The sequence below is a fragment of the Rhipicephalus sanguineus genome, chromosome 1, assembly GCF_013339695.2.
Source record: "Rhipicephalus sanguineus isolate Rsan-2018 chromosome 1, BIME_Rsan_1.4, whole genome shotgun sequence".
Taxonomy (NCBI): Eukaryota; Metazoa; Arthropoda; class Arachnida; order Ixodida; family Ixodidae; genus Rhipicephalus; species Rhipicephalus sanguineus.
The window spans coordinates 272,432,743-272,446,447 of record NC_051176.1 but is presented as its reverse complement, the minus strand read 5'-3'; the positions used below and the strand labels follow the sequence as shown (position 1 = coordinate 272,446,447).

The 13,705-nt window shown below is 50.1% G+C and overlaps 1 protein-coding gene across 2 annotated transcripts in view; it reads left to right on the top strand.

The window, feature by feature from the left end:
* Nucleotides 1–2,943: 2,943 nt before the first annotated feature.
* Nucleotides 2,944–13,705, top strand: part of LOC119378983 (uncharacterized) — an 85,528-nt gene continuing 74,766 nt past the window's right edge. For both annotated transcript variants that reach the window (XM_037648106.2, XM_037648105.2), the window contains exon 1: nucleotides 2,944–3,224. In XM_037648106.2, coding sequence (XP_037504034.1) covers nucleotides 3,045–3,224 — 180 coding nt within the window. In that variant the 5' untranslated portion in view covers nucleotides 2,944–3,044. The remainder of the gene's footprint in view (nucleotides 3,225–13,705) is intronic.

Below are 13,705 nucleotides of genomic sequence, written 5' to 3'. Positions count from 1 at the left end.
CGCTGCGATAGCTTTTGATACTCACTCGCGTAGTTTTCTGGGGGTGCGCTGGAATCGCTGAACGGTGGTATATGTCAAGGTTCTCAAACACGCGACCCGCAGTCCTTTTTTTGCCAGCGGCCCGCGGCTTCACAAGCAATAAACTATTGTGACTTTGCTAAATGGTGTTCGCGTTATTTTCTCGCATATTGAGATTAATAATGCTTTCTTAGGGTAAGCTAGAGAGACGGGACTGGTCTAAAACATTTCTTTCATGAGGCACCCTATATACGTTCATATAATAATTGTTGGGGTTTAGCGTCCCAAAACCACGATATGATTATGAGGGACGCCGTAGTGGAGGGCTCTAGAAATTTCGACCACCTGGAGTTCTTTAACGTGCACCTAAACCTACGTATACATGGGCCTCAAGCATTTTCGCCTCCATTGAAAATGCGGGCGCCGCGGCCGGGATTCGATCCCGCGACCTTCGGGTCAGCAGTCGAGTTCCATAACCACTAGACCACCGTGGCGGGTATGCGTTCACTATATGCGTTGAAACGTCACCGTAGAACAATAATTCTATTTCAGAATTTTATACATTCTGGATATCAGTATCAATATCTCCCCCCCCCCCCCCTCCTCCCCGCTCCAACATTTTTCACTGTCCTGACCCTTGTTGTACTAAATTACATGGCGGCGTTGCTCTAGAGCTGCGGTGAGTTTGAGATAAGCATATCCATTAATCAACCAACTAAAGTGCACCTGTTACCTGATAAAAGAGACGAGGTATTGCTCAAGCTTTCGGCTCACTCATGCGTGAGCATCACTGAAACGCCGAATTTTTTTGAGCAGGAATAAAACGCCACTTATTGCCTCGGCCACGCGCAGACAATCGCGCTTAGCAGGATGTATGTTGAAAACCGAAACAAAAAAGATTACTTCGAAAGTGTGCGCTGTCAGCATATGAAGTGGTATATACAGGTCGGTTTCTGTTGTATAGGGCTCGATGGTTGTTCCAATTGAGTCATAGTGCGGTGGTCTGGCAGGATGAAGGCCCGCTGTTCGCACGTATCGCGTCATCGGATCTTTTTCAGGTCTGGGTTGGTCCACTATTAATGGACAATGCTCTTGCTCCTATTTGATTTTAACATTTCGATGTCGAACGAACATGGCACAGTTAAGTGTCACTTGCGCTGGTAGCAGGCATCTTTCAACGCGGTTGGCCGGGCCTAAACAAAAACGGCAATAAATTACTGCGTTTTTCATCTAGTTCGTCATCATCGTCGAAAGGAATACATGGCTCTATGTAGGGCAACGAGTTATCGTATATGAGGAACGATAGTAAACAGAACAAGTAAAAAAAAAAACACTGAAAGAAGCAGAAGTGGGATATCGGTGACGAGGCCTGCTGATTGGTGCATATTATGTTTGGTCTCTCGAAAAGGCCCGCCGGGTCTGAGTGTCACGCGCTCCACGTAAAGCCTGTTTCACATGCAGCGATTTTGCTCCAAGAGCGGAGCGGCTGCCGTCGCGGAAGCCCAAAAACAGGTTTTTTCGAGCGACCAGTGGACGCGCGATGGAGATCGCCGGAGTTGGAAAAATTCGCGAGCGGCAGAGCGGCTGCCCAAGGTCAACCAATGGGGGAGCAGTGACGCGGGGAGCACGTGACCGTAGGGATGGAGTCGAGAGCAGCCGCGCGCGCCGGGAGGAACTCGCTCCGACTCGGTTTGCTAGCAGACGACATTCGCTGCAACGAGCTGGCAGTGTAGAAAACGCCGTTCTTTTCTTTTTGTTGTTCTTTACTGCGCTTCCATCAAAGCAGACAAATCGTTGCACGTGTCATTTTGTTCTTTTGTATTTTTATCGAATCGTGACACCAACATAGGTCCGCACAGGGGGAACCTACGACACTCCGCACTTGTTCGCAGTAGACGTTTCAGTTTTTTTTTTTTACTACTCTGGTGCAGCACGTTCGAACAGTTTACTGTTTTCTTTTCCTTTTTTTTTTTTTAGTGGTCACGTACCCCGAAGACGACAAATGCCGCCGCCACTTTACTGCAGAATGCCCATAGGCAAAAAAAAAAAAAAGAGACGAGCTCCTTCACAAACCCACAATGTCGTCGACTGGGCCGCTTGCATCCGGTTGCCGGCCCATACGGCGCACCAGCGCCTTGCGGCATTCGAGAGCAAAAGCCACCGAAAGCCCTGTGAAAGCTTAAAACCCCCAAAACAAATTCTTTTCTTTCGCTTTCCATGGCCAAGTGTATGGGCGTGCAACATGACTTGCGTGGTAAAAAAAGAAAGCTGGAACAGAAATAAACGTGACTACTGAAGTTGTTTAATTGCACTCTGATACACTGCACATTTTCATCATTCAAGGTTTAGGCGCGTGAAATTTGATCACCGAAGTAGAAGGCTCGTGAAACTTGCAACCCAAGCGCACCAAAACAAGCGAGCCCGGAGAAAGGAAACCCGCGGATAACGGGCGCTTCCCACAACCATCACTGCGCATCGCAGAGGCGCGCGCCGCGCAAGAGCGGTGCATGTGAAACGAAGCCGCGTCCGAGCGTCCTGCTGCCGCTCGATCGCTGCGGGCCCCGCCGCTCGGTCGCTCGCATGTGAAACAGGCTTAACGATCGCAGCGGGGAGAAGCGAGAAATGGATCGAGACATTGACGGGCCATCGAGTTTTCCCGGTCGCTCCCGAGTCATCCTTCTCCACTGGTGATGACAGCACGCTCGATACTCCTGGCAGCAGTGAGAGCGACGCGCGGAGTCCGCGCGGCCGACGCATCTGAAGCGGGCGAGCCAGGCGAGCGCTCGGAGACGTCACCGGCACGCGCCGTCTCCTTACCCAATGGGAAAAGTTACCGGCCGTGACGTCACGCCGCGACGCGCCTTCCCCGTGGGACGGGCCGGCCTCCGAGCGAACGCCGGAGCGGCCGGAGCGCCGGTCCGCCGGCAGTCGTAGTGAGGTCTGGCGCTGGTGGGAGGTCGGCTCGCGCGCTGTCGCTTCGTCAGTGCCGCGGGACTGGTGGAGGATAACGGCGTCGTGTCTGCACCATGCTCAAGCACGTGCACTCGTCAACAACCACCCTGTCTCCGTTCCGGTGCATCAAGCCGCAAGCCAACGATGCGCTGAGCCTCAACAGCAGCGTGAGCTTCGGCAGCGGAGGCGCCGAGCAGCTGTCGTCGCGGTCATCGAGCACGAGCAGTCTGCACGAGGCGCTGCCGCCCAGGAAGGTCAGTTTTGGTGTCCAGTGCACGTCATTTTTTCAGTGGTGAAGCACGAACGCAGAAAAGCACCGTGATTGCCTGCGGCTTGATAGCTTCAGCGCACGTGCTTTCGGACTGCGTTTGGGCTGTCAGTGCCGAGTGCTCTGGAGGCGCAACTATTCACCTCCGGAGCATAATCTCGCGTGCTTATTTCTGTTGAACCCCTGGATTTGTGCATGGTTGCAGTTATTCACGGTCGATTTGGTGCGTTTGCAAGCACGCATTCGTCTCTCATCCTTTAGCGCAATACTGCAGCACAGAGCCGTATATCCCATTCGGCTCTACTTCAGCGCAGCTCTCGCCTCTCACAGTGCTGCGTCTAAGCACAGGGCAAATTAGTTCAAAAGTTCGCGTCCGTGCATCTTTCGTGTCACCCAAATGCATATGAAGCGTGCACCGTCGGTATGGCATAAAATCTATAACTATACTTGGAAACAGACCACAAGGCATGAAAAGAAACATGCAGTCTCTCAACTGGCGCTGGGTAAGCAGCAAAGAGCTCCGTGCCACGCTTGCAACCTTTTTTTTTTTTTTTTTTTTTGTTGTTGTCTCCGAAATCTGCCCAGGGCTGCAAAGTCTCGTCGAGAACGAGCCTTTGGCGCGACCGCCTCTTTCGCTGCTGCCCGTCCCCACGCTTCCCCCGTATTGTTCGGGAGGGGACGCCAGGCAGGCGCCGCGGATGAGTTCCACCCTTGACGCCGCTGGCTGGCATTGCTTCCCCAAGCTAGCATTCCGAAGTGGGAGGATAAGGGGAGTGCTATTTCAAGGGCGAAGGCCGTGGCTGGTTGCATCGACGTTTCTGGCTCCTCTTACATCTTCGGCTCTGTAGTTTTCATTGAAGAGCGGCTCCTTTTTCTTTTTTCCATTTTGTGTGCGTCGCTTCACATTTGAGGTTTGTTTGCGCCGAAGGTTTAGTCGTCTGTTATCATGCTCTGAAGTTGAGGGTAGCCCTACGGTAGACAGCTTCCGGAAAACCTCACAGCTAAAGTGAACGTGTTGTTTAGTCCATGCTTCTTCAAGTGCCTGCGAAACAAAAATTACTTAATTGGTAGCTTGCACGTGACGTCATGAACGCACAACATGGCTCCAACATGGCGGCTTAGATGACGCGAGGGCAATATAATCACGCAGCGATTAACCTGCTTCAGTGTGATAACCACGCCGCTGGCGCGTTATTGGGCCCCAGTACATGAATAGCGAAGGAACCAGCACGCGATGTACTGATAACGCTAACGTGACGTCACAAAGTTCGCGTCCCACCATTGTTGGTGCTCCAACGTGGCTGATTCAGTGACGTCAGTGCAAGCCATCTATACAACTTTGTTGAGTGGGTTTCGCAGATTACGTAAACAAGCCATCACGTTTGTTTGCACTACGGACGGGACGCAGCAAGCCCAGTACCCACAACGTTTGTGGTCTGATGTAACAATCTACGAGCGTATATATTGATTTCGGTTTATTTATGGACGCCACGTCTGAACGTTTGCTGCCGAAATGATCACGAGGAACATAAGACTGCACGTGTCTCATTCTGAGTGGGTCGTTTTCACTTTGCTTTGGCGTTAACGCTTATGCAAGGAACTTGCTCACGGTCCGTATACATGCAGATGGCATTTGCATAGCTGTTTTTTTTTTTCAGTGACGCTTGCATCGTACTTTCCTTGTTCATCTGGAGATGTGAAATGTTTCAAAGCGGTTATGCCGCGGATAATACCCGTCAGTGCAGCCGAATGCTGGCTCTGTCAGTGCGTCTGGCCTCGACGGCCTGGTATTGTCAGTGAAGCTGCACCGGACGTGATTACTTGACCCCTGACGAACAAAGACACTGGTGCCTGTGGCACGTGCTTCGATATTATTGTGCCTCTTCTGCAAAAGCCTCTATATTTTTTTATGCCCCTTCGCTTCCCCCCATGTCGCTTGGAGAGCGCATAAACCACCGAGCGCGGCTACGCGCCGAGAAGGCGCAGTTTCTTAGTGCCAACCTTTGTACGGCACACTTATCGCATTCGGTGTCGTCACTGTTCCCCGCGGTGAACCTCGGTTGTAGTGTGCTGCTGCCATTTCGCCTGGCACGCAGCGGGCGGTTTCGTGGAGGCGGTCCCCGAGCAACTTAATGGCGCTTTCAAAACACTGTTTCCCCTTGGCGTTAAAGTCTTTCACGCTCAGCGGGAGCCCGTCGTTATAAAACAAAACAAAAGGGACAATGAGGATACCCGCCGTTTATTCGGTGAGGGGGCTCCGTTCGGCAGCTCAGTTACGCACTTTGCGGCTACCGCGCGCGCGCGACCCCGTTTGTTTAAGCCGTTGCAGTCGTTTGTGAGCATCGGAACGCCCGGCGAACACGCGTACATTGTAAGCGCACATGATGCGGGCCCGCTAATGTTTCGCGCGCCTTGTTTTTGCAAACTGTGTTTGCCGGCCAGCCCCGCGCGGAAGAGATTGTTTCGAATCGTTGAGAATATGGGCTTCCGCGCCTTGTGCCGCAATGCCCACATGCTGGATGGCACGGCGGCCCTTCGCAACCGCCCCTTTGCAGAGCCCGCGGGACGCGCGTTCTTTAGTATCGGCGCGTGTGGTCCGCACGTCCAAAGGAGTGTTTCGATGGCCTCTTCGCCTGCGACCCTATGGGTGCTTTTCATATCAGGTAAAAATAATCTCGGACACGCATGAAACACTAGATATACGCGACACCGAGCATTTGGGTGATCTTTAATTATGTGTGTGACAAGACCATGTTTGCGACCAAATGCATGTAAGCTAAGGCAGTTTCTGAAGAAGAATGTGAGGGAAGATCACAGCAAATCACTTTTTTACAAATTGCAAATCAAGAACCGTGCCCTGCCGGATATTTTCCACGGCCTGCAGCATATATGTGCGAATGCTGTATTAACCGTGAAGATTTCGGCAGGGGTTCTTCCAAAAGCTAGAAAATGAATTAAGCTTAGAGCGGAGACTTCCGCGGAAACTCCGCTTTCTGCGCAACCGTCGGAGTTGTGAGATGTGCAAAATAGCCGAGCGCAAATGGGCTCGACGGCACTTCTTTGCGCGGCTCTGTTGACAGCTGATCGCCGCTACATTGTATCTGGAGGAGCAAGAACCCACCACAGCGTGAGCTTCCTGTGCATCCCTTGGCACTTGTGTTATCAGCCGCCTTGAAGTCGCCGGTCGTGCCCTTAGGCGCCTCGTTTATCTGTCGTCGCCATGTGCTCGCGGATAGCATAAAAGAGAGAAAGATAAGGCAAACAGCTAGCCACCGTCGTGGATGTACGGAGGCAGCAGTTAGGGCTGTCACACTCGCTCTTCGGAATACTCCAGGAACTTCAGCAGCACGGCGCTCCGGAACTCAGATTGCTTTCGCAGCGATGGACAACTGCGAAAACCTCCAACATGCCCCTGAAACAAAAGAAGAGAAAGATTCGCATTGCCTGCTATTTAAGCTACACAGTGATGTCATTGGCACTCCGAGAATGTAGCTCGAGAGTCCCTCAGAGACCGCGGCAAATGTTATGTCGCAACATGAGCAGGAATAGGTCAGTCAGCATGAAACGGCGGTGAACAATGAATCAATCATCCAGATGCGCTTATCGTTCCGCACAATCAAGTGTATAGCTCGCCGTTGTTTCCGTCTCCTCTTTGCGCAACACGAGAAGTCGGGAGGAACTGGTTGCGAGAGGCGCCCGTGTGTGCCGACGTGACTCATGCTTGTTTTTGTCGCACTTTCCCGCACGGGCCGAATGCGTTTACTCGTCCTGTTTTGTCTCAAAGTTCTCGAACGTCTAACAAGACGCGGAACTCCGTGTCTCTATATATTTTCGTAGCGTTAAGTGAGATCACTTTCGCAAGAATAGGCGCTGGTAAATCGCGATAGCAAACCTACTTTCACGGCCTGTCATTTAGAGACGCTTTCTTGGAAACAAGAAACTTAGTGAAATTAGCACCTCATGACCCGTAACCGTGAAGTAATGTGCACGCTCGAGCGGTTCGTTAAAAAGAAGCGGCGGAAACCGCAAAACTTCCGTTCGTCAGATGCTCTTTGATATCAATAGCCAGCCGGCTTTTTTAATGACATTTTCGGCATCAAGATTAATTGGCCGAAATTTTCTCTACGAATAATTCAGGCGTTAGTTTTTTTGTGAATACCGTGCAATAGCGAGTATAACAATAGCGAATGCGGTACGCTGGAGTTTTCCAATGTGACTGCAGCGCCAGAACGCAAAGCCTAGCGGACAAAAGAAGCGAAATTGAGCCATGGCCGGACACGAAGCGGACGCGACGACGGCGTCTCGCTATGGCAGCCAGTCTCGCTAGTCTCGCTAGAGTGTACTAGACTCGCGTCTCATTTTCTTCGTAACACAGAGCACGCCTGTCTCGCACCCAGACGCCGGGCTGCCAAAGCGCGCATGGTTTGCGCCAAGTAAACAGGGCAAGCTGCAGTTCTGACGCTTTAAAGTGCGAAAAAGTACCCGTTCACGGCGCTTCCGCGTATAAGAGCTCGCCTGGGCGCTACTGCGTCGTCTTTGGATGCCAAAACAAGCAGCGTAACTGGAGGATATTACTTAGCGCTGTCTGCGACGATCACGACGCTCCACGGGAATCGTGCCGGTGCGGTGTTTCCAGCTTCGCCGCGAGTGGATAATTGTAATCCAAGCAGAAAAACTAGGAGCCGAGTGAAAATGCGCGAGTACGCACACTAAATGCATGTAGTGTGATGCCCACCTGTTCCATTTTACGAACCTAATTTGCGTGACACGCAGCTGGGTTGTAGGCACGCGCGAGCTTTGTGTGGGGGTGCACTTAATTCCTTTGTGCGTTTTCTTTGACGAAAATGTAGTGCTAGGTAGTGCTTTCAAGCACAAGCAATCAGCATGCTTTGCCACTTTCAATGTAGTATCAAGCTTTAGTGCTCTTGGTGACATCCACGCCTTGAACATTACAAGCTTTCGTTTTCAAAAGGTAATAAATGGTACGGTGTTCCTCAACAGCTGGCCAAAATTTCATGCTTTCATTTCAGTGTTTGATGTCCCCAGATTTATTTGGACACGAGGCATCCAGCTGCACATGGTACATATATTGGCTCGTAAGTAAGTACTCGCGCCAGTGTCCTATACGTCGCAGGCGTAGCGCTAGCTCAAGCAGCAAAATTTTTAGCATGTTTACACAGCACACATTTAATAATAGACAGCTGGATTCCGCCCATTTCAGTATCAGCTTAACTAAGAGTAGCATAGTTTCGCGTGTAAAGCATCATTGTTACAAGATTAAGATCGTACAGATAGCTTCCAAACGGGATTGATGAACGATACTGCAGGTGATACTCTCTGATAGCTCGCTTTTGTGAGCAAGACGCATTATTGTAAGAGCGCTCGTGAAACAAATATTACGTTCCGCGAAACTACCCGCAAAGTGTACTGTAATTATTACGCGATGCATGTTAAAATGATGAGTTTTCACAAAACATTGTGCGCAACTTGTAATATGCGGCAACAAAACATCGTTTCACTCTTTCTCGAGCTGCACTGCAATTGCGACTCACGTGTACTACAGCGAGGACGTTTTTTTACAAATGTAGCAGCGTACGTTCCTGACGAGGTTGCTTCCGCAGCCTGCTCAGCAGTGAGCACGTACTGTATACATTGTGGACTTACATGTGCAAGGTGTTCTTGATGTTCCAATAAAAACAGCGAAAATGCCCAGGCAAAAAAAAAAAAAAAAAAACGCGAAGCACGCTCTCCGACGGGCTGAGTTTCGGGAGTTTCGCGTTTGCTGTGTGTAGCGTCTGCTGTCATGGCAGCCCGGGCATGTTGTTTCGTCGCGTGTGCGATAGATGGCGCGACTCGCGATGCAAATATGGCGCTACGCGTGGAATTCGCTGTGTTCTGGTCTATAGCGACGAATGTCAGCGACACAGGACGTAGGTCCATCCTACGAAAGCTATGTAGCGCCCTCTGGTCAGTGGACGGTGCCCACTGTTATGGACCAACTCATAAAAAAAATTTTCTTTCGCAAAGTTATCTTTGACATGGTTCTACCACCACCACCAACAACAACAACAACAATAATAATAATAATAATAATAATAATAATAATAATAATAATAATAATAATAATAATAATAATGCCAACATCACGATTGGCTTACACCAGATCTTAAAAACGGTTCTAACGTGTGTGTATATATATATATATATATATATATATATATATATATATATATATATATATATATATATATATATATATATATATATATATATATATATATATATATATATCGTACTTTTTCTTTAGAATGGTACCAGATTCACTGGACAGTTCTTTTGCAGGAAATGTTTTCTTGTGGTCTGTGCTTTAGTTATCTCGCTTCCTTTCGCGATTAGCTGGCCCATTCTTACCAAATTGCTCTTAAATAAGAGGGTACTTGCGACTAAAATACACGCGAGCAATGAAGAGACGCAAACCATGTTACCTGCATAGTTTTCAAAAATCAAACTCGCAAAGGTTTTTCGTTCCTTTTTGCCGATTACGTTTGGGCAGCCGCTTTCTCAAATTTGCCTGACAGCAAAAACTTGGAGGACGCTTGAGCAGCCCAATTCACTGCGCATGTATCTATACACGACCAGCAGCGCTATAAAGCTCACTCGAAAAGATCGCCTCTAATCGGCGAGCAGGCCCGTAGCCCCCCTCCCCCTTCCCCGAAATTTTTGATACATGGTGTTTTACCAGAAATAAACAATGAGAATAAGTAGGCATTTTTCTCAAATAGTCAAGGCTTTCAGCAAGTGCCCCCTCCCCCCTCCAACCCCGAAAAAAATTCCTGGCTACGGGCCTTTCGGCGAGGCAACGTGCGTTTCTTTCGGCGAAATGTGCAACTGTTATAAACACGTACACGGCACCCATATTATACGGATACTCTGGGCGCTGCGAGATAAATCGCTGGCGGCGTTGGGGGTAACCGGCGCGTGACGTAAAGACAGTCGCAGAAAAAAGAAAAAAAAACAATCCGGTTTTACGCACGCAGCGATGCGTTAATCTCAGAGAGTGACGACTCCCTTTCTTCCTTCGCTTCTCTTTTATAACCGAAGCGGCCGTCGCAGTTCCCAGTACACTTCGCCGGACAGAATCAAATAGCTTCTGGGCTCTCCCGCTTGTCAATACTGCCATCGGCTCTGCAGGGCCGCGCGGGCGACCCTGAAAGTCGCGCTACTCTGGAAAACGCTGGAGGCGTGCACTGGGCGCTGCTTTTTAATTGCGGCTACGTGCTGGCGTCACACTATCGCACACGCGGTGAAGTCCCGCGCATACGCACAAACACCTCAGAGCGCGTAAATAAAAATAAAGAAAAGAACGTCCCGTGGGAATAGCCGCCGCGCGTCGTCCCGACCTGAGCGCCCCAATTGCGAACGCCTTCTTGGACGCGTTCCATGTCTCATTCGCTTGTCACCGGCTCGCACGCATGTAGACGCGCAAGCATATTCGGGAAACCAATGCGCGCTCTTATATGTATCAGTTCGTGGTGCACGAGCCGCGGCGGCATTTGCCTGCGAGGCCGTCATTGTCGCGCCGCCCGCACCTTTCCCGTTCTCCACTTACACTCCCCACCACCTCTCGCAGTTGCATCTGAAAGCGCCATTTGCGGACCGCGCGTGTCTCATTCATCGAGAAGCCCTTGGAAGTACCGTGGGCACGACTCGCGGATGAATGCCACCTCGTAATGAGTCGAGGGAACGGGAAAAATGTTCTTTTGATTCTGCGAAGGGCGCACCGAGATGCCAGTGTGGGTCGCTGAGAAGCCTACGCGTTTTTGTTCGTGTGTGGCGTGGCAGAAGCTGAATGGTAGTGCGTGGGGATCTGAGGGCTGACCGCTATCATTTCTTTCTTTGGGCGTAGGAGACGCTAGGCACTCCTTTTTTATCTTGTGTCTCGCAATTTAGCCCGCCCAGGCTCGTACTTGATTCTTTTTATTATTTTCAGAGCTATACGCCTTAAATGTACTTGCTGACGTTCTTCTACTCACACTTATTGCGACATTGAGTTTAAGGCTGTGAGCCAGTAGATTTTCCTACTTTTTCACGGGGCATTATGCGACGTTAATATTGTTCCGAATTAACGTGGGCGTTCCGCGAGCTCTATAAGCGCCCACATTCGCTGATAGAGGCAAATGTATATTTCTTGGGAATAATATTAATCTGCGCCATTTATACCGTCCATGAAGCGGTCTTTCTCTCAGACCGACCTCATCGCGCTCACGTCGCCAGACGTGCACATTTAGCCTGGCTAAAATGTCCGGCGCGCGTGTTATCTCTGGTTGTTATACCCGCTACGAATACTCTTCGCACCAGCACCATAGACAAAGCATACGTATAACAACGCACAGCAGCATTCCCTTTGAGCTATGAGGACATTCACTTTCCTTTCTTCTTTTCTAATCTCGTTTGAGGAGTAATGTGTGGTTAGGCTTCATTGAAACCCGCTGTACGCAGCAGACTTAGAAGTTGTCACTCTCGTAAATTTCTGTATAGTCGTCCGGGTTGCGTGGGCCTATAAGTGCGAAATTGCGGTATTTGCTTGTCCAGTGGGTTGGAACACTCGGCCGCTCTCTGGCTGACATCACTATTCATCGAGAGGCAGCCAGCCGCCGCATGATCTCGAAGTGGCAGTATGTTTGTCTCCCCCTCGGCCTGGATCGACGACAACTCTGGACGCACCTGTGGGCCGGTCGGCGAGGTGCAAGGGACCGTTTCACTGGCCGCGAGAGGCCAGGATTCGCAAGAGCAACCGCGCGGGACGTGGGGATTCTCTCGCTACGGATCTATTGTGGGATCATTCGAGACCGTTGTACTATATTTGTGTCCGCAAGTGGCCCAGTCACTGAGTGTTCGGGCTCTGTTCCTGGCGTGGGCCGATGATGAGACGCAGAACAGCGTGTGATTCATGTCACGCTGTGCAATCTCTCATGTATGCATGTATAGGTTCTACGCAAACCTGGCTTCTTCAGCTACATGTTTCCGTGCGCGCAGCTTGGGCAGGTTAATTCGCAGCAACACGGCGATGTATACACCCAGGGAAAGCCATCGCTAATAGTTCAGCGTAACCACGTGCCGATAGCGACTGCAGATGGGGCCCATCTGTGACGGGCGCATTGGCTCTTTAGCCGTCGTAGGACAGCGAAATACGATCCCGCATAGCTTCTTAATCCGGATTTCTCCGCTTAGCCGATTCGTTTCGCTTTTGTCTGACCGGCTGGCCAAACATTTTTCTCTCATGCGGAGCGTGACTGTGCCTTGGAGGAGGAGGCATCCCGGCGGTGCACCGCGTCCTCTGCTCATGAGTGGAAGGAAGAGGGCAATTTGGGGCCCTTGTGTTTCGTGCCGTCTGCTCGTAATTGAGGCAGCGGCGGCATGCTTGACACTCGCCAAAGAGTGCTCGCCAGCGGCAAGCAGGACATTGGCCCTGGCACGGCGCGCGATACGCGGCCGTCGACAAGAGGAGCGGCCGCCCCTCCGGATGAGTTTTGTTCCTCCTTGATGCGCGCTCGTTTCCCCTCGCCCAGGGCTTTGTCTCTTCCCGGCGTTGTTGTGGTGCGCGAGTGTGTTATATATATATATATATATATATTATATATATATATATATATATATATATATATATATATATATATATATATATATATATATATATATATATAACGGCGCAACAGACTCGGCACTACCGCGTCTTCCTGCCCGCACGCGCAACTCGCGGCGTTGCAGGGCTCGAATCGACGTCCTGCGTCATGCTTCCCTGCCTCTTTTAGCGCCCGTACTCGTCGTTGCCGGGAACGAAGATTAGTAGCACCCCGTCGACAGGAAGTGAGAGGCGAGTTTCTCGTGCGAAAACATAAAAGGAGCTCATTTAGTTTCCTACGGTCAACGCCTTTCTTCTGAGCAAGCGAGCGTGAGGGGGTATAGATATGAAGCTGTGAACTTTGCGATATAGGGCGCAGCGGTGAGAGAGGAGCGCGAGATAGATAGATAGATAGATAGATAGATAGATAGATAGATAGATAGATAGATAGATAGATAGATAGATAGATAGATAGATAGATAGATAGATAGATAGATAGATAGATAGATAGATAGATAGATAAAGTCCCATGGCTTTGCACAAAATTTTTATGGTCACAACTTTGACAGTACACACTTATTCAATGTATACAATCCCTCCTGAAGAAGATGTCATTTCTACATTGCTGTTTCATTTTTTCTGGCGCAATAAAAAAAAAGCATGCGATAGCTCGTCAAACCAACTTTCAGCGGCATGTTTGACGTCAGTTATGTCGTCAGAGTGATGCCCCTGCAAGTTTTTCTTTGAATTAGAAAACAGGTGGTAGTTGGAAGGGGCCAGGTCAAGTGAATAGGAGCGATGGTGGGCCAAATTGTAAAGCCGGGGCCTTCAATTTGGCAGCCACA